Source organism: Schistocerca gregaria, chromosome 4 (assembly GCF_023897955.1).
Source record: "Schistocerca gregaria isolate iqSchGreg1 chromosome 4, iqSchGreg1.2, whole genome shotgun sequence".
In the NCBI taxonomy this organism is placed as follows: Eukaryota; Metazoa; Arthropoda; class Insecta; order Orthoptera; family Acrididae; genus Schistocerca; species Schistocerca gregaria.
In genome coordinates, this window is record NC_064923.1 from 301,624,929 (window position 1) to 301,646,714 (window position 21,786).

General features: G+C 39.4%; 1 protein-coding gene across 4 annotated transcripts in view; it reads right to left on the reverse strand.

Annotated features, from left to right (window-relative positions):
- The window catches only part of LOC126365875 (voltage-dependent calcium channel subunit alpha-2/delta-3), an 859,858-nt gene that overhangs the window by 289,331 nt on the left and 548,741 nt on the right, over positions 1-21,786 (reverse strand). For all 4 annotated transcript variants that reach the window (XM_050008568.1, XM_050008566.1, XM_050008567.1 and 1 more), the window contains exon 10: positions 11,889-11,972. In XM_050008568.1, coding sequence (XP_049864525.1) covers positions 11,889-11,972 — 84 coding nt within the window. The remainder of the gene's footprint in view (positions 1-11,888; positions 11,973-21,786) is intronic.

The following is a 21,786-nucleotide window of genomic DNA, read 5'->3' on the forward strand; positions in this document are numbered from 1 at the left end:
TATATATTTTTGCGAGTAGTAAGATTTTCAATTTTTTACTTTTTTCAAGATGAGTTAGTACTTGCTTTGGCCTAAGGGTTTGGCAAGTATTCTTTTTGCTTAACTACAAGTCAGTTAAGAAGTCATTTGACATTTCTTTGTATTTTTTTTATCACATTCAGAGAGCCTTGTTTATCTTACAATTTTCTCATGAAGTATTTCATGTATGTGATTAGGGAACTTTGGATTCTGAACCTGATACACTGTGAAATGTTGTAGGAAATATCCTAGGAGCTGTGTCCACCCCTAAAAAATCATGAAGACTATCAGCAGTATGAAGAACCATCGGACACCACCCTCCAAATTCAGCGCACACCAGATGCCTCCTTTCTCCCGTCTTGAACTATTCAGGCCACAGAAACCTACGATGACGTTCTGTTATGACTTGTTGTACTGTATGTTCTACTTTTCAAATCTGTAAATATTGTGCATGCCTGTGAAACTTTCTCTCATAGTGGAATGCAAGCAAAACTTTTGGGGCATGTGTGATGTGCAATAAGCCATTTGGACCATGTAATTCCCATATTTATGATCTTATCCTTTTTTCGATCTTATTCAAAATGTTTTAAACTCAGACTGTATATGTCATGTTAACACAATTAACCCCTGTGATTAAAAAACAAATTTCATAAAATTACTGTACTACAAAAAGATAAATTTTTGTTTATGTGAATATATATCATAATTGTTCTATTGTGCTGTTGAGTGAATTTCGTTTTCTGAAAATTATTTTCGATTTAATGTTCTATGTTTTGATCTTATTATGAATATATCTTTATTCATGTACTTTGGAATGTTGTTAACTGTGCGCAAGTGTGTTGTGTGTTTGCTGGCAGGAAGGCAGGAAAGAGAGATGCAAAGTTCTTTCAGTTGTGCTCAGTTATGGCAAAAATTATAAATTCAAGTTGCATACAAATGGAATGTATGTTGCTGAGTGAGTATTGTAATTAATCGCTGCAAGGTATCTAGGACTATTAAAATTGAAATTCCATTAAAATCTGTTTGTCATCTATGTTGTTCTAGAAATACGTCAACCTATTAGGTTTCTAGACCCAAAAAAGAATCTAGGTTCCAGACAAGAAATTTAAGCAACGGATTGAAGGAGATCCTCAAGAAACAAGATGAGTACTTTTTCTTTAGAACTACCACTAGAACAGGCCAATACTTATTACTCCATGAAAATTTATTACTATTAATAGTCATCCAATTGTGAAACAAAGGAAACTGCTAAGAAACGAAACAATTATTTGGCAACAGGATCCAAACATCAAAAAGTAAAATGAATCCTTTCACACACAAGAGCCAAGCCAGAATGTTGTTTGATGTGATTGGCGGCAGAAAAATTAGTATGGTCCTCAACCTTGGTAAATGTTGGGACACAATCTTCATCACGAAGCCTTAATAAAAACAACAAAGCACATTGCAGTCTAACTTGACAGCTATGAAGTTTGTCAAACTTTCATAAACACTGATACACTTCCTGCCTGCAGAGGAAAATAATATGAGGCCTGAGTTTCTCCTGGCATACAATTTTCAAACAACTTACGGGAATTCAGCCAGATAATATTTACAGTGACCGCTGACATTTCAGCGGGAGTACACCCCGCCATTTTCAAGGCACAAGCTGCAACAGAGAGGCGATGTACAAGCAAATTTAAAAACCTCAGTTCTTGGATTAATTCAGCAAAGATATCACACACACACACACTGAACACTAGTTCCACCAAAGTCGGAGGTATCAATAGTGAAAGACTATGAACTAGCAGGTGAGGTAACATTGACTCTGTCCCCCTGTTTTTTGACAAGAGAGAGAACAAGATTCCAAGCTCCATCCCTGTTTACAAGGTTGCTCGCTAATTTAATCTCAACAGCTCCCTTAATAACATTGTCCCAATAGCAGGACATGAATGCCAATATCTGGGTATTGTTATATAAGATAGGGTGACCAGTATCAAAACTAGGTTCAGCAGTAGCAGATCTACTTGGCTGCTGTAATTGTGTGCGCTGTTTATGCTCAGTACATTGGTTCTCGATGGTCATGATAGTCTGACCAATGTATGCCATGCCACAGCTACAATGAATGCGATATACACCCACCTCACGCAAACCAAGTTCATCCTTAACAGAACCCAAAAGCACTCTAATTTTAGATGGAGGTTGGAAAAAAAACATTCCACATCATATTTCCATAAAATATAACCAATCTTGTTGGAAGTGCTTAATGCATAAAGCAAAATGGCAGCAGACTTATGTGTCGACACAGTATTATCATCAGTCACCCGATGCACAGATGGTTGAAAGCACCACACATGTTAATTCTGTCTCTCCCTACAACCATTCTGATGCAATGTAGCTTCAAGGTGGGCCAACTCAGCTGGTAAAGTCTCAGTGTCGAAAATGACATGTGCCCTGTGTACCAAGGTACAAAGTACCCCTTCATGCTGAGCGGAATGGTGACAATTATCAGTCTGTAAATACAAGTCAGTATGAGTATGTTTCCGTTAAACTCCATGTCCCAATGATCCACCAACCTTCCTCCTAACCAAAATGTCAAGGAAGGGAAGGCAACCATCCTCTTCCGTCTGCATTGTAAAACAAATGTTTGGGTGGATCGAGTTCACACGTTCTAAATAGATATTCAAATTCTCTCTACCATGAGGCCAAACAACAAAGTATCATCAACATATCTGAAGAAACAGGCAGGTTTTTGTTATTTGTCCTCATGGTAGGGAGAACTTGAATACCTTTCCTTGTAGCTGTGGCATGGCATACATTGGTCAGACTATCAGGACCGTGGTGGACCAATGTACAGAGCATAAATGGCACAAACAATTACAGCAGCCAAGTAGATCTGCTATTGCTGAACATTGTTTGGATACTGGTCACCCTACATTATATAACAATACCGAAGTATTATCATGGACATCCAGCGTATTAAGGAAGCTGTTGAGATTAAATTAGCGAACAACATAGTAAACATGGATGGAGATTTTTGTTTAAACTCTGCTTGGAATCCTGCTCTCTCCCTTGTCAAAAAACAGAGGGACAGAGTTGATGTTACGTCACCTGCTAGTTCGTAGTGTTTAATATTGATACCTCTGTCTTTGGTCATCTTTGGTGGCACTAGTTTTTATTTTGTGTGTGTGTGTGTGTGTGTGTGTGTGTGTGTGTGTGTGTGTGTGTGTGTGTGCGTGTGTTATCTTTCCTGAATTACTCCAAGAATGAAGGTTTTACATTTGCTTGTACATTGCCTGTCCGTTGCAGTTTGTGCCTTGAAAATGGCAGGGTGTACTCCTACCGACATACCAGCACTTGCTGTAAATATTACCTGGCTGAATTTCCATAAGTTGTTTCGAACACATGACTTTTGCGCATAGCACAGCATCTGCTATGCGATCTACTGGAGCCATACTCTTTATAAGCATAGTGCAGCAGGCACTTGCACTCATATTGTGTTCATACTTACTGTCAGCAACTGCATGTATCAACAGCTGGATTATTTCTATATTTGTGTCTATGTTATCAACTGTTGTTCACTTATATGTGGAAGAAGAATGATTTCTGGTTTACTGCAGCAATGCTGTTGTCTGTGTCTTACAGTTCTATACAAAACAAGTGTCTCATATAAAGAAATTCCTCACTCCTGAAATGGCACATTTGCAATTAATTTCAAAACTGCAGTCATACTTATACATAAAAAATGTTGGTAAAGAAGTTACTAGCAACTCCAATCACTAGCTGAATTTAGTAAAATACCAGTGACAAGCAGATCGCACTCATTTCTGAAGAAAGTAAAACTGTTAAAATAATACATAGGTGTGGGGCTGGATTTCAGAATTGGACACTGATTGTTTGACCAGGCCATTTTATCATAAATTATAGTGGGAGAAAATGAAATAATTAAAATGTCACCTACTCAGTTTGACTTCCAAGGTGAACAAAATACAGTTGATGCAATACTTGAAATAGTTGATTTCAATCTAAATGTTTTTTTTAAAAAAATCATCCAGTCATAGCTATTTTTCTTGGTTTCATTAAAGCCTCTAATGGTAAAACACAGTGTCCTGCTTGCAAAATATTTATACCTATGGAATAAGGGGAATTGCTCATAACAGATTTAAAAGTTATCTTGAAAATCAAGAACTGTATGGAGAAATTCAGCACATTCTTACATGCTATTCATAAAAACATTGGTTCTCTGAGGGCTTAGTCTTCAGCCTTGCTTATTTTTGCCTTACATAAATGAGATCCACCTTAGTTTACCCACCACCAGAACACCTTCTGTTGCTTCTGACCATTGTATATGATACAGAAGAACCTCTGCTGTTTTTGCACAAATATAAGTACTGCCCAACTAAATACATTTTTCTGAGTAAGACAGACTGTTTCTTAACACAAAGAAGGCAGTGAACTAATTTAACACGCTACCCCAAATAAAATTCCTGCTATCAATTATATCACTAAGTGATAATGAACTTGAAGTTTTCAATGAAATTAAAAGCTTGAGAATTTCCTTCACTGATTTACATATCCAAAAAAGTCAATTAAAAAACCACAACTGAGTATGATAAAATTCCTCTTATGTCTGACAATTTATAATTGTTTCTCTCTTTCTTAATAATTTATGTATAATTACTAATACATAGCAGTAATTTGCAAGTGATTCGTTTGCTTGACAGAGAGATCACAGACCTTTCTAAAATGGTATCATGGAATGAGAACTGGAAATATTCTTACAAGTGTATTATGTGAGACGACCAAAGAAATGACTATGAAACTGAGGCTGGAGATTCCAGTGCATGAATTAATGGCTGGATCAGTTAGAAATAAAAACAATCTCTCTTACCAAAATTTAAATGGAGAAAATGAAACTGTGGAAATGGAAAGGATGTAAAAAGCAAACCTTGATATTTTTCCTGTTGCTGAAAAATAGTATTTTTGGAGTGCAGCCAGTCACCATTAACTACAAATAATGATACGTTCTACGGATCGGAGCGTGGAATGTCAGATCCCTTAATCGGGCAGGTAGGTTAGAAAATTTAAAAAGGGAAATGGATAGGTTAAAGTTAGATATAATGGGAATTAGTGAAGTTCGGTGGCAGGAGGAACAAGACTTTTGGTCAGGTGACTACAGGGTTATAAATATAAAATCAAATAGGGGTAATGCAGGAGTAGGTTTAATAATGAATAAAAAAAATAGGAGTGCGGGTAAGCTACTACAAACAGCATAGTGAACACATTATTGTGGCCAAGATAGACACAAAGCCCACGCCTACTACAGTAGTACAAGTTTATATGCCAACTAGCTCTGCAGATAATGATGAAATACATGAAATGTATGATGAAATAAAAGAAATTAATCAGATAGTGAAGGGAGACGAAAATTTAATAGTCATTGGTGACTGGAATTCATCAGTAGGAAAAGGGAGAGAAGAAAACATAGTAGGTGAATATGGATTTGGGGCGGGGGGGGGGGGGGGGGGGGGGGGGAAGATATGAAAGAGGAAGCCGTCTGGTAGAATTTTGCACAGAGCATAACTTAATCATGGCTAACACTTGGTTCAAGAATCATAAAAGAAGGTTGTATACATGGAAGAACCCTGGAGATACTGGAAGGTATCAGATAGATTATATAATGGTAAGACAGACATTTCCAGGGGCAGATGTGGACTCTCACCACAATCTATTGGTTATGAACTGTAGATTACAACTGAAGAAACTGCAAAAAGGTGGTAATTTAAGGACATGGGACCTGGATAAACTGAAAGAACCAGTGTTGTACAGAGTTTCAGGGAGAGCATAAGGGAACAATTGAAAGGAATGGGGGAAAGAAATACAATAGAAGAAGAATAGGTAGCTTTGAGGGATGAAAAAGTGAAGGCAGCAGAGTACCAAATAGGAAAAAAGATGAGGGCTAATAGAAATCCTTGGGTAACAGAAGAAATATTTAATTTAATTGATGAAAAGAGAAAATATAAAAATGCAGTAAATGAAGCAGGCAAAAAGGAATACAAATGTCTCAAAAATGAGATCGACAGGAAGTGCAAAATGGCTCAGCAGGGATGGCTAGAAGACAAATGTAAGGATTTAGAGGCTTATCTCACGAGCAGTAAGATAGATACTGCCTACAGGAAAATTAAAGAGACCTTTGGAGAGAAGAGAACCACTTGTATGAATATCAAGTGCTCAGATGGAAAACCCAGTTCTAAGCAAAGAAGGGAAGGCAGAAAGGTGGAAGGAGTATATAGAGGGTTTATACAAGGGCGATGTACTTGAGGAGAATATTATGGAAATGGAAGAGGATGTGGATGAAGACGAAATGGGAGATGAGATACTGCGTGAAGAGTTTGACAGAGCACTGGAAGACTTGAGTCGAAACAAGGCCTTGGGACTAGACAACATTCCTTTAGAACCACTGACAGCCTTGGGAGAGCCAGTAATGAAAAAACTCTACCATCTGGTGAGCAAGATGTATGAGACAGGCGAAATACTCTCAGACTTCAAGAAGAACATAATAATTCCAATCCCAAAGATAGCAGGTGTTGACAGATGTGAAAATTACCAAACTATCAGTTTAATAAGTCACAGCTGCAAAATACTAACGCGAATTCTTTACAGACGAATGGAAAAACTGGTAGAAGCCGACCTCGGGGAAGATCAGTTTGGATTTCGTAGAAATGTTGGAACACGTGAGGCAATACTAACCTTACAACTTATCTTAGAAGAAAGATTAAGAAAAGGCAAACCTACATTTCTAGTATTTGTAGACTTAGAGAAAGCTTTTGACAAATGTGACTTTTCATGCTTTCCCGACGGATCTGCTGCAAATACTCTTCTCGGGTTTGCCGCCGGATTGTATTGTGTAACTCGCACAATATTTCGTCGATGCAACTGCTCGACATCATCAGGTGGTGGTAGCTGCTGTTATCACTGCTGCAAGGTGCTACTGATGATAATCGCACGGCGGCGACGGAATTTATCATCAATGACTGTGCTGCCGGACGCTCCTGTGGTTAAAGTCCGAACTAAACCTCAGGGAAACAAGAACTTCCGATCCGTCAAGTGCCGAAACGCGCAACTGAGGTTTAGTTCGGACTTTAACCACAGGAGCGTCCGGCAGCACAGTCATTGCCCACAGCGCACACGTGGATGGCCTTTCTGCGGCTCCCAGCAGGGGGCACCAGGAGCGCCGCTTCCCTCCAACTACGAGCGTCTTCCCGCGCACGCGTATTGCCTGCTCCCGGCATGATAAATTCCACCGCCGCCGTGCGATTATCATCAGTAGCACCTTGCAGCAGTAATAACATCAGCTACCACCACCTGATGATGTCGAGCAGTTGCATTGACGAAATATTGTGCGAGTTACACAATACAATCCGGCGGCAAACCCGAGAAGAGTATTTGCAGCTTTTGACAATGTTGACTGGAATACTCTCTTTCAAATTCTGAAAGTGGCAGGGGTAAAATACAGGGAGTGAAAGGCTATTTACAATTTGTACAGAAACCAGATGGCAGTTATAAGAGTCGAGGGGCATGAAAGGGAAGCAGTGGTTGGGAAGGGAGTGAGACAGGGTTGTAGCCTCTCCTCGATGTTATTCAATCTGTATATTGAGCAAGCAGTAAAGGAGACAAAAGAAAAATTAGGAGTAGGTATTAAAATTCTTGGAGAAGAAATAAATACTTTGAGGTTCGCCGATGACATTGTAATTCTGTCAGAGACAGCAAAGGACATGGAAGAGCAGTTGAACGGAATGGACAGTGTCTTGAAAGGAGGATATAAGATGAACATCAACAAAGGATAATGGAATGTAGTCAAATTAAATCGGGTGATGCTGAGGGAATTAGATTAGGAAATGAGACAAAGTTGTAAAGGAGTTTTGCTATTTGGGGAGTAAAATAACTGATGATGGTCGAAGTAGAGAGGATATAAAATGTAGACTGGCAATGGCAAGGAAAGCGTTTCTGAAGAAGAGAAATTTGTTAACATCGAGTATAGATTTAAGCGTCAGGAAGTCGTTTCTGAAAGTATTGGTATGGAGTGTAGCCATGTATGGAAGTGAAACATGGACGATAAATAGTTCGGACAAGAAGAGAATAGAAGCTTTCGAAATGTGGTGCTACAGAAGAATGCTGAAGATTAGATAGGTAGATCACATAACTAATGAGGAAGTATTGAATAGGATTGGGGAGAAGAGGAGTTTGTGGCACAACTTGACAAAAAGAAGGGACCGGTTGGTAGGACATGTTCTGAGGCATCAAGGGATCACAAATTCAGCATTGGAGGGCAGCGTGGAGGGTAAATATCTTAGAGGGAGACCAAGAGATGAATACACTAAGCAGATTCAGAAGGATGTAGGTTGTAGTAAGTACTGGGAGACGAAGAAGCTTGCACAGGATAGAGTAGCATGGAGAGCTGCATCAAACCAGTCTCAGGACTGAAGACCACAACAACAACAATGATACGATATTTCATCTGCAAACCTGCAAGACATCTTCAGGTGAGCACTTAAAAATGTCATCAGCTACCAACCTTGCACAATTTATTATTAATCAGTATGTATTTTGCCCATGTGATATGATTGTAATTACAAGACTGACAATGGGCAGTGCCCTCAACAGTGAACTGCCACTCAATGTGTTTCAGACTTTGCTATGGCAAAAAGCAAGTGCAGTGTTTGATGCAACATTGTTCCATAACACAACATATTCTCCACGGAGAAAGGCTGCATTATGAAGTCTCTGAGAGGATCTAAAGATAGTGATACTCAAGACTGACAATGGTAATGTGGCAGTACTGTTACCCACAGTTTTTAAGTCAATAAGATGTGGTTTATAATCAAATGACAATGCCTATCGGAAGATCAAGTGTGACCTTAAAGAAATTTTTCATAAAAATTCAGCATTCCTTACATTTTCCTTTTTACCTCAAGCTACCAGCAGGAGACTAGAATGTCAAAGTTGCATTCCACCCAGCCTATGTGACCTTCCTAAAATTCATGAAGAGGGTCTACCATTACAGCTGATACTACTCCTACAAATGATTTAGCTGAACACGTCTTATTTCCTTATTGAGACCATTTGTATTCACGCAACATATACAAATTTGCAGACTTCATCAGCAGACTTGGAGTACTTCACCTAAACAACTCAGATAGCTTAGCCTATATGTCATCTCACATTTTACATGGGTATCACTGACAAGTGTTTCTTGCACTGATCAGCAACAAATTTCTGGTGGACATTAAAGCCTTAATCTGGAACCCATGCTCTTATCTCAGCCTGTTTCACATTCAGTAAGGAATTATTTGAACAGACTGACAGGGTTTCCATAATCCTCTTGTTCCCTGGAGGGCCAACCCTATTTTATGGATGATTTTAAAGGGGAAGGCCCTGGAATCAGCAGCTCTTAGACTATTGTTTGGAGGTACATTGATGGTATTTCCAAAGTGTGGCCCACAAAGAGACCAAATTAACAGAGTTTTTGCACAATATCAACTTCATTCATATGAACATCCAGGTTACTGTGGAAACAGGAAAACATGGTTGTGTGCCATACTTCAATGTTCAGTTAAACAGAAGAATAATGGCTCCCTGAGTCATTCACTTTAATCTAAGTCCAGTCACATCAATTTCTACTTACAGTGTTCAAGTTGCCATCATCCACTCCAAACTATATTTCCACAAAGGGAAAATACAGTTTCTGATTCTGAGAATTTGCCTGTGGAGATAATCTATCTAAGAGCAGTCTTCAAGGGAAATGGATACCTCACCCAGCAGAATAACAGGACGCTATCAGTTAAACCAAAAAACAAGCAATTAGATAAGGAGGTTAGTACACTGGAAAAATTTTGTTTTTCTCCCATTTTTGGGAATCCCTCATTCAAAATATGCAGGATCCTCCATAAATTTCAAGTGAAAGTAGTTTACCATCTAAGATTGCAGACCTTTTTGGATCACTGAATAGTTATTACTGCAGGATGCTGGAGTATGTGAAATACCCCGTCAATGTCATATGGCTTATATAAATCAGACCACACACTTCATGGAAGAACATTAAGTAGAATATCAATGCTTCACTCACCTTTTGCAGTCAATGAATCCTACCACTAATGAACAATGCACCCACACATATAATGGAATATGATAAAAAGTATTTCTCATTACTGCTAATTTTTTTTGGAATACCATTATCAAAGAAACTGTGGAGAAACAGTTGGCATAAAACCTTAGTAATCAGTGTAGTGATATTAAGTTGCTAACACATGGAATCCAATTACTCCCAAGATTTGCTCGCAGTGGAGATGACTGAATATATGGAGAATCATGATGAGTGGCAGTGCTCTCTCACTGATAATTATAATAATGATGTATGTGTGAAATGCATACACATGCTATTCATATGACATGTGTAGCCAACATCAGTCTCTGGTGGCTCACCTGAAGGTTCCTTGCAGATACACAGATGAAATACTGTACATGGTTGTATGTGATGACCAGCTGCACTCCCAAAAAATCACTGAAGTTGTAAGAATATTGGAAAACCAATACTTTGATACAGCTGATACACAGATATAATGACAAAAAACTGTAGATTAAACCTGGGCCTTCCAGTGAGCCATACAGATAAAAACATTTAAATTGAATCATGTCAGTGCTGTACATTTGATGATGACGTCATTGGTTCCATACGAAAGAACAGTGTGAATATTATGATGTTGGTGATGGTGCAAGGACTTTTGTTTTGTTAGAAACTATTTTTATTCCTTTGCTGTGGACGAATCAGTTACTGACACCTTCAACTAGTTGGAGAAATAACTTCTAAAAGTACATCGTACAGGAATGAAAAAACAAACTTTCATTCCCAAATTTTTTAGCAAAAAATTTAAAAAATGTGATTTATTCTTCTTCCTGGATGCTTCCTATAAACCAAGACACTATTAGATGATTTTACATGTTACTTAAAAATGAAACACTGTAAGGAAAAGATAGATTCCTACTTACTGTAAAGATGACACATTATGTTGCAGACAAGCACAACCAAAAGACACTTACACATTAGCTTTTGACCACAGTCTTCATAAGAAAAAGAAACACATTCATTCACACTAGCAAACACACACAGATGATTTGATATCTCCACAAGCTTGAACTGGAATGCAATCTGGTCCAAGCTGCCAGAGATGACAGTTACATGTGTGTGTGAGGTGTGTTTTCTTATGTGAAGGAATGTGTGTGTCTTTCTTTTTCTGACAAAGGGTGTTATGGAAAGCTAATGCGCGTCTTTTAGTTGTGCATGTCTACAACTTAACATGTCATCTTCACAGTAAGTAGCAATCAATCTTTTCCGTACATTATTGTTACTTAAAAATTGCAACTTCTTGACTTTCATAATAAATATGTGATGCTAGCATGTCTTTCAGGATTTTTCAAATGCTCTATTTGTATACTAGATGTATTCTAGTGTGCAACATGGTGAGCTTCTTATTAAAGAGCACCTGTAAGGTGTAAAAATGTTCGAAACCTAGTTAACAGTCATTCCTCTGGTGAAGTTGAGCTGAAAATCTATTTAATGAAAAGTTCTGTTCAAGGAAAAAGTATTTTGGTCCACTGAAATTCACGAACAAAAAGTTTTCCAGTAAGTAAGCGATTATAATGTGCAGCAATTAAAAACATTCTACTAGGTTAAATCTCTGAATTTTTACTTGATGTTGAACATTCTTAAATATATGGAACCATTGTGGTATTTTTATTTTAAATCAAGATAGAATACACAAATAAGTTCAAAAACATTTATTCTAATGCAAGACAAAGGAGCTTGCAAAACTGAGAATAAGATCGGATTCACTTACTGAATAATTCTTACGGTCAAAGACAGGAGTGGAGACAGAGGTCATCAGCTGGCCATCTTGTGCAGCCCCGTAAAAATTGTCACCCTACAGACAAAAAACATTATTAGTCAGTTCTCATGTTTAATCCAAATACATGGCTTTCTGTAAAGTAACAAACTTGACAAATTTATTAAGGAGATGGTATGGCTTGATGTTCCATGTATACAATATAAAACACATGATCTAAAAAATGAAGTAGTTACAAGTATAAATAAATGTTAGTACATGGGAAAAATATATTAAAAACAAAGATTCCAAGACTTACCAAGCGGGAAAGCGCCGGTAGATAGGCACAATGAATAAAACACACAAACATACACACAGAATTTCGAGTTTTCGCAACCGGCGGCTCCTTCGTCAGGAAAGAGGGAAGGAAAAGGAAAGATGAAAGGATGTGGGTTTTAAGGGAGAGGGTAAGGAGTCATTCCAATCCCGGGAGCGGAAAGACTTACCTTAGGGGGAAAAATATGTCTGCTTGTGTCTGTGTATGTATGGATGGATATGTGTGTGTGTGTGTGTGTGTGTGCGCACGAGTATATACCTATCCTTTTTTCCCCCTAAGGTAAGTCTTTCCGCTCCCGGGATTGGAATGACTCCTTACCCTCTCCCTTAAAACCCACATCCTTTCATCTTTCCTTTTCCTTCCCTCTTTCCTGATGAAGCAGCCGCCGGTTGCGAAAGCTCGAAATTCTGTGTGTGTGTTTGTGTGTTTTATTCATTGTGCCTATCTACCGGCGCTTTCCCACTTGGTAAGTCTTGGAATCTTTGTTTTTAATATAAATGTTACTACAGATATTTAGGTTGGTGTAGATCTGAAACTCATCAACTATAATATATCTGGTTCACAACAAGAACATCTTGAGCATAAAATTTTACATTATAACAAAAAAGTACTGTTACAGTATACATCAGTGCCTATAACTAACTGGTCTGAGGGATGCAAATTTGGGGAAAAACGGTTATAGCAGTTTCTTCCTGGAAAGACAATTTTATGAAACAATAAATATTTCAGTTATTGATATGGTTCTATTTTTATTATCGTAAAAGTTGAAGATAAGACTGACTAAAATTAATTTTATATGTGAGTGATGCAGAAGATTTTTAAAAACATGTGGCAACAGCTGAATGACCAAGGACAGTAATCACTTGTACTGTATATGTATCAAAAAGTGGTTTATTATTACAGGTATCACTGATCCAAATTAAGGAAAGAGATAAGCATGAGAAAGTAATGGTGCCATACTTACAAGAAGCAAAAGGTTCAGATTGTCACAAGGTATAACAATAGGAAATCTGTACTAAATCAATGGCATCAATCTAGCTCTTTACCATGCACACAATCATCATCAGTCATTTAATGTCTGCTGCTGGATGGAAGCCTCCTCTAGACTTTCCATGCATTACAGTTTTCACCTTCATGCATCCATATAGCTCCTGCATGCTTTCTATTTCAATTTATCCACCTACCACTATGTTGTTTTCTTGTCTTGTGGAAACTAGCAAACAACTTTCTAGGCACACCCACCCATTTAACTGGCTGTATGTTGCACCTCCATGCATTTCATATTCATAAACTCATTAATAGATCTTCGATGTCAGTTTATTTGCTGATTCATTTGTTTGTTTTCTTGTCTCTTTCAGCAGTTCTCAACATGTAATTCCCCACTGTTCGCTAAATAACCTGCTTGTGGATGGTTTTCACAATAAAAGTCCATGTCTCACTACCATAAATAAAAAATTCCACCAGAGTTTAAATACACAGGTTGACTGAAAAGTAATGGCTCCACCTTTGTAACTCATCAACAGGTGACAGCATTGGTATGCGGCAGGTACTGGCTTGTCTGTAACTTCTTCTCTACAGCTCCAGTTGGCGGGAAGCCTTCACACTGAACAGTTGTGTAGAGTATGGAACCCTGTGCAGACAGCCAGTCAATTCGATTTAAGCAATGTGCAGTCATTGAATTCTAGTCAGCAGAAGGTGTAACCCCAAAGGAGATTCATCATCAGAGAATGAAAGCAGCTTATGGTGATTCTGTTGATGTGAGTATTGTGCTTCATTGGGTGCGTAAGTTTAAAGATGTTGAGGTGGGAAATTCTGACCTGCACTGCATGACAAACAAAGAGTTGGACATCCTGTGACAGCAGCCACTGAGTTTCACAAGCAAAATGTTGACAGATTGATTCAGGACAGTCGTCGTATCACTCAGAGTGCATTTGCAAGCACAATCAGCATTTCCGAAGAATGTGGGGGTCACATTATTGCTCTGCTTGGCTATCGGAAGATCTGTGCACGATCGGTACCTCAGGTTGTGACTCCTGAAATTAAATTGCACAGACTTGAAATTTGCCAGGAACTCCTCTCGCATTATGAGAATGGAGGTGATGCCTTGCTCCATTCAATTGCGACAGGAGACAAAATATGGGTACCCCATTACAACCCAGGGATGAAATGTCAGTCTATGGAATATTGACACAAAGATTTTCCCCAGAAAAAGCAATTCAAGACACAGTCCTCAACTGGAAAAATCATGGCCGCAGTTTTCTGGGATGCAGAGGGTGTTATCCATGTTGATTTCCTTGATCATGGAACAACAATAAATTCAGAGCATTACATCACAATGCTGCGAACTCTGAAATGACAGCTAACATGTGTCCGAAAGGAAAACAGAACTGTTTTCCTGCAGCATGATAACACCAAACCACGCACTTCACATGCGACCACAGCAGAACTTCAGAGACTGCATCTCACCACCATCAGACATCTGTCATACAGTCCAGATTTAGCACCATCTGACTTCCATCTGTTCCCGATAATGAAAGGCAATCTGTGTGGACATCATTATGCTTCTGATGAAGATGTTGAGAGTACTGTGAGACTGTGGCTGCGGAAACAGAGTGTCAACTTCTTCCGAGACGGCTTCAGAAAACTTGTTCATCGTTGGCAGTAATGTAGCCAATTGGCTGGTGATTACATGGAAAAGTGAATATTGGTAATTAAAGATCACATTCTAAGGATTATTTCTGTGTTTGATTTATTAAAATATTCCCATCCAAACCCACTTAACGAAGGTAGAGGCATTACTTTTCATTCACCTTCATATACAAGAAATTCTGGTGTGTCCAGCCCTTTCAGTTTATGTTAGCAAAGCATGTGATGAATGCACACATTGCATGAATTGGGCCACTGATATGTTACAACAAGAGTTGGTACATATTTATGTTTGTTGACTGGTTTCAGCATCCCTGGCTATGCAGGAAACAGCCAAATCATACTCAGTAACTGAACTTTAAAGGAGCACCTCATGAAAACCTCTCAAGGAAGGAAAGAAGATGAAGGTTTAATACTGTGGCAATGGCAGTCATTAGAGATTGTCGCACAAACTTGGATTGCAGAAGAATGTAGAAAGAAATTGGATGTGTACGTTTTGCAAAGAAACCATACTGGCATTTTGATGTGTCTTGAGTGGCTGACTGCACACAATAAGTGATGAGTAGCATGTAAGTGACACTTCATTAACACAGTGCATAAAGAACAAAGTACTACATAATGTAGCTTCTGATAGATAAAAAAAGATAAGGATCTTGCTGATCTAGTATGTATGTGGTGAAGCCAAAAGTCTGCTGTGACTTGTGCTGTAATAATATTGTGATGTACATTGTGTCATAGTCAGGTTGTGATGTGGGTTGTGACAGTAACTGCAAGGTACAGGTTCATATAGAAGAATACTAGTTCTAGGGACACCGAATCCAGGGAAGGCTGGCATGGCATCAGAGGTGGCAAAGACTTGAAGGGTAATGGCTGGGGGATTGGTGTGGACGTCACTGTGTATCTTCCATGGAGATGCCAAGTCCAAAGAAGGCCAATGTCGGAGCAGGCGAAGGCTACACGGCAATGCCTGGTGGTTCTGCATGGCATAGTCAGGGAGAGCTCCAACTGATGGGCTGCTAGGCACTGCCAGCATAAGCCTGGAGTGTGAGCATAAGCAATAGCTTGTGGGATGCCTGCCTATGATTGAGCAGCGTCTTAAATGGGCCGAATGGGTGACCACAGCGAAGCAGTCCCTCACCTGGGCAACACGAGATATCCAAGCATGTTGTGAGCTCTTGGCAATGGTAATTGCAATCCAGTCCCTGGAATCTGGGACCCGAGGCTAGAAAGTGGTTCCCGCAGAGGGTGCAGATGATCTGGGCATGACTGTCAATGAAGTCGATGAGAGGCTTGAAATGAGAACAGAAGTGCAGTATTACTGCGGCAGCAATGAGGCCATGAAGTGCTTTGCCACTCTCTTGAGAGAGGCTGGACATGGCTACATTTTCTACGCAAAGGTGCATTTCAGTGGGGACAGCATCAGGCATAGCTGGAGAAGGACAGTAGAAGGGGCAATGGTGCTGGGTCGGGAAGAGGTGTGGACCCAGAGAGTGGAGGTTTGTCTGAGCAGTGGGGTACCAATAGCACAGGGTCATATGGGAGATGTACAAGAGTGTGCCTCTTGTGGCAGAAACACAGTGAGCATCTAGGCTGTGTGGGAGGAGCATGATAATGGAAAGGGCTATTAAGAGGCCAGAGGTTGGGCCTGGGCAGCAAGGCACCATGGGCATCGAGGTCATGCTTGAGGAGCACAAGAGTGAGTCTGTGATGGTGGATGCACTGTGACATGTTGAGGTCATGACAGAGGTTGTGATAATAGTCCGTTGTGATGGTAACTGCTAGGTTCAGGTTCAAATAGAAGAACACCTGTTTCAGGAACACTGAATCCAGAGAAGGCCAGCATCAGAGGAAGGGAAAGCTCCAAAGGTGATGGATGATGGATCAGTATGGATGCTGTCATGTATCTTCCATGGATGACTACTGAGATTTCAAGTCCAGGGGAGGGTAGCGTCAGAGTAGACAAAGATTCCAAGGCAACACCTGCTGGATCAGCATGGCACAGTTGGTGAAAGCTCTGACTGATGGGTCAATAAGTGTGGTCACTGTAAGCCTGGAGTACAGGTAAGAGCGTAAGTGAGAGCTTGTGTGCTGCCTGCCTGCAATCGAGCGGCATCTTAAATAGGCAGCAGGCAAAAGAATATCTTTGTGGTGGGCAAATGAATGTGACCTACCGATTTACCTAGTGCCATGATTGCAGTGCCGCTACTGCTGGTGTGTATGCTACTCGTAGTGAGATTGGTGCCTCTGGTGGCAACTGCTGGAGGATGGGTAGTCAACAGGTGTGCTTGCATTTGTTGGTTGTACTGTTGGTTGTACTGTTGACAAACCAGCAGCACACTTCATTTGTTTGGCACATACTGTCTCTAGTGGAGGAATGCCTGGAACCAGACTAGCCATTAGTTGCTGGAGGCAGAAGTGGTCAGCATATGGCCGGGTATATGGCAAACCTGCCTTGAAGCTGGCCAGAGATCTTGTAATTTTCCTAAAGTAACTTAAGGAAACCACAGAAAAACTAAATCTAGGTGGAGAGATGGAGATATGAATGGCCATCCTTCCAAATGAGAGTCCAGTGTCTTGACAAGTGAGCCCTCTAGCTTAGTACTTCTCATGGTTAATGTATCATACACAGGTGTCCAAAATCAAAACAACAAACTGCTATTTCACCAACCCATGTCTAATTCATGATATAATCATACCAACTGTCAACTAGAAGTCTGTATGATCATGTTCTACACAGAAGATGCCATTCTGATCAATGATGACGTCAGGGTACCTATGAAATGAGCTAGTGTTTGGCAGGTAGGTTCACATCCACAATCACTGTGATTACAGTCACTGAAGATGTAGTGTGACACAGAGAAGATACCTACCAGACACATGCAGTGGAGGGCCAAAGAAAGAAAGCAAGCAGGGCAGTGGCAAACTGATTTGACCTGATGGCTTAAAGCGAATTGTTCTGTTGTTTCTCAGATGTGGTGACAGATTATAGAGACCAAAACCATACCAAAGACCCATGTAGGACCAACCATGTGTGACTTCAGGAGAAAGAACTTTTATTTGGCTGTAAGGGCATGACAATACGTCTTACTACTGCATGGTAACTGGCATGTGTGCTCACAGCATCCATTGAACATGCTGTATTGAGACAAATGGTGTGCAGAAGACTTTTATTGTCAGAGATCTGCTGTATCTCTACCTCTGATGTTTCTTCACAGAATGGAATTTCAGAGTGGAATCATGAACATGCCACCTGTACGGTCTAAAAGTGGGCCAATGTTGTTTTCACAATTGAGTCCCGATATAGCTTGGAGAGTGATTCTTGATTAATTCTCATTTGGAGGGAAGATGGAACACGATTTCTGGACATGATTATGGAAAGAAACCAATATCGAGGAAGATCACTAATTGTGTGGGAAGGGATTATGTTTACCACTCAAACCTCTCTTCATGAAATTATAGGGGTGAAGTGGCAATGTTTAGCAGCTGTCAGGTATCAGACGAGATCTTGGAACCTCATTTGTGGTTGCTGCAAGGTGCTGTGAGCCCATATTTCACACTGATGGATGATAATGCTCGACTCATAGAACATGAGTGGCTGATATTTTCTTGGAAACAAGATATTGCATGCATGGCATGGCCTGTTCACTCTCCCAATTTGAATCCCTTAGAGAATGTCTGTGATGCACTAGGGAGACAGCTTGCATCACATCAGCAATCACCAACCCCTCTCCAAGACTGCAAGCAGTTCTGCAGGAAGAATGGGCTTTATTGCCTCAACATGAGACTGATGACATCATTCACAGCATTCCCTGTCATTTTCAGGCCTGTATTTTTGCCAGAAGTGATCACACCCCATACTGAGCAGTTTAATAAGTTGTTGGAATGCATGTGAAAATCCATCAAGTAAGAAAACATGAAAAATATTTTTGTCTAATATTATGCAGGTTGCGGTTGTTTACGTTCTGTATTTCTTACATTGTTTCCACTTTAGTATCACCTGTTTACACTGTTTTGTGGCAAAATAAATGCACCATTGTAAAATTTCCATTTGTTGCTTTAATTTTGGACACCAGTGTAATTGTGTTATTGCTTGCACAGTGTTTTCTGCTTTATAAACAAAATAAATAAATATGACTTCATGGTTGTTCGTGAACAGTTTACTGGATTCTCCTCCGAAGAGAAACTTTCCTGCTACTTATTTTTAAAGATCAATCAGCAATAGTGCTTTTAAGCTATCTTTGTTAGTCTACCCTTCTTCATGCATACTACAGAAATTTTGCTGCCTTTTAATTACTCCACCAAATCAGTTCCTGGATTGTATCATAGTCAAAATAGACACCATGGATAAAAATAAGTAGCTATACAGTGTCAGTTCTATTTGTACATTCACCCATGCGAGTAAATACCAACCAGACTGATTACATTTAATGCATCAACTGTTCAAACAAACTGTGTTCTACCAAATAAGCTGAAACAAACAAAAACCTTCTGCTGTCTAGACAAATGATTTTGACCACTTAAAGCTTACATTCCTTGAATAACTCACTGTTCATTAACACCCTGTTCACTTTTGTAATATTATACACCAAAATAAAACAAACTTTTGTTTTCACCTGAACATTTTTGCTTTGGAACAAATATTTGTTGCTTCTTCAGCGGAAGTATCATTCTGTGTGGTTTTTTCCATCCCTGAATCTTTGGAAAGTTTTCTTAAGTAGACACAATTGTGTTAAAATGTGTGAGAGTGTTCTCTTTGAAAACTGCCACTTTTCATTGCAAGTTAAGCATATAACTTATCTCCCAAGAGCTCCAGAAATATATTGTGTTGTCCACACTTTGCTGAATATGCTACACCGCCGTTCACTTTCCGCAGTTTGCTATTATCGACCACAATGAAATACTATAATAACTGTTCTCTGAAAGAAAACTGTGAGCTTCTACACCAGCAGGTACAATACAACTGAACAGCTGATGCACTATTGTCTCTATAATTTGCAAAAGACAACCACTACCACACTAGATTGATCAGCCACATTATTGGGTTCCTATTTAGCACATCTTTGGTACAGTGTTATGCACTTACAGCACACATTCTTTCACAGAAACATTCATTCATTTACATAATGGTTTTATGGAAATACATTATGAACTATCTTGATACTGAACCAGCACATGGGATGAAGCTTGACCACCCATGCGCTATAAAATGACTGCTAAATTTAAATTGCATTTCTTTCTCATGCATCCAAGGGGTAAAAGTAACTGGTGACAAAGAGAAAGAAGATCATGTCAACATGCACAATGAGAAGTGCTTTACTAAATACAGTTCACTGCAAATGAGAAACAAAAGTACAGAAGTTCACAGGATCTAACAATGAATTGTATTGGAAATCCTGACATAACTTGAAGATGTGGCAGGTTACCTTGTGGGGTGAGTGAGTACTCTGACTATGAAGAGCTACTCAGGTAGCAGAGTATGTGTGTTTTGTGTGTGTGTGTGGGGGGGAGGGGGAGGGGGGGGGGGTAAGTAAGCAAAACTGTTATAAAGTCTTGATGGGCAATTGTGTACTACATTTGGAGAGATGATTAGATTACCAACATCAGTTGGAGAGAAGAACATTTATCCTTGTGGGCCAGAAGATATTCAGAGAGTATCAATAAACTACAGGACTGTCCAGCAGAGGGTGCTACAATTTATTCATCTTATCAACAAAAACAATACTCATGTAGTACTAGCAACAGGAACGTGGTTGAAACGAGAAGTAAAAAGAAGTCAAATTTATATTCCAAGTACAATGTACATTGCAAGGGTAGGCTTAACACCAGTTTTTGTGGTGTATTTATTGTTACAAGGACCTCTCCAGGCCCTAGAATGGTAGCACACAGTATTGTTGAGGAAACTGAATCATTCCATAAAATCATCAGCATTGATATGATGGATTAAAGTGACCATTTAACAAATGTACACGTTCACAGAATAAGACAAAAAGAAAAATATTATAGAGATAGGGATGCTAAGTTGACAGATCATAATGAAATTTGTGTGGTTTTAGGCATTCTTTGTTTGACTGACTTGAAAGGTGGAAGCCACACAAATGTACTGGAACTTCAGTCAAATGACAGAGCAGGAATGATCGCTTTGAGATCCTGCATAAGTTATAAGAGATTTTTATTGCTTTTCAGTTCCATTAGATTTGATGATGAAGAAACTAGGGATATGAGATGTGAAACAGATAGGTTAGCAGTGTGGACAGATGCATTCTGGATGCATTTCTGAATGCATTTGCAGAAAGCTGTATGAACAGTGACAGTCTTGGAGATTTTGTTACTACTGACAAGAAACCAGAAGCATTCAAAGATCATTGTAGCTTCATATAATATGTTCCCAACAAACCAGCTAAACAAGGCATCAAAAGATTAGCTCTGTGCAATACTAAATCATTCTACAATGGTTTATTGGAAGTGTGTTGTGGCAAACAGCCAGAAGGCCCATTTTGTGTTTCTACTAAGCTACTTGATATTGAGTGTACACTAACAAAGCCAATAGAAGGCACAAATAGAAATGTGACAACAGTTAACTGGTATACTAGGTATCCACTGGCTCTCTCCTTGCTGTAAAACAAAATCACTTCTACGGGAACCCTAAAAGGTTAAAAAAGAAATACCACCTGAATTTTTGCCCAAAAGGAATAGAGAAATTGGTTTGGCAGGTTTTTGATACTGGAGAGACATTACTATGGTGTCATATGCGCCCAAATCCTTTGCAATCGTCTCCACAACACACAGTCAAGGACCAGTAAATGAGGTTAGTAAGAAACCTCATATTATACTAGATTATGATAAGACAAAGGGTGGGGCTGATACTGTTGACCAAATGTGCAATAAATATTTAGTAATGCAGATGACAAGAAGATAGACAATGGCTGTATG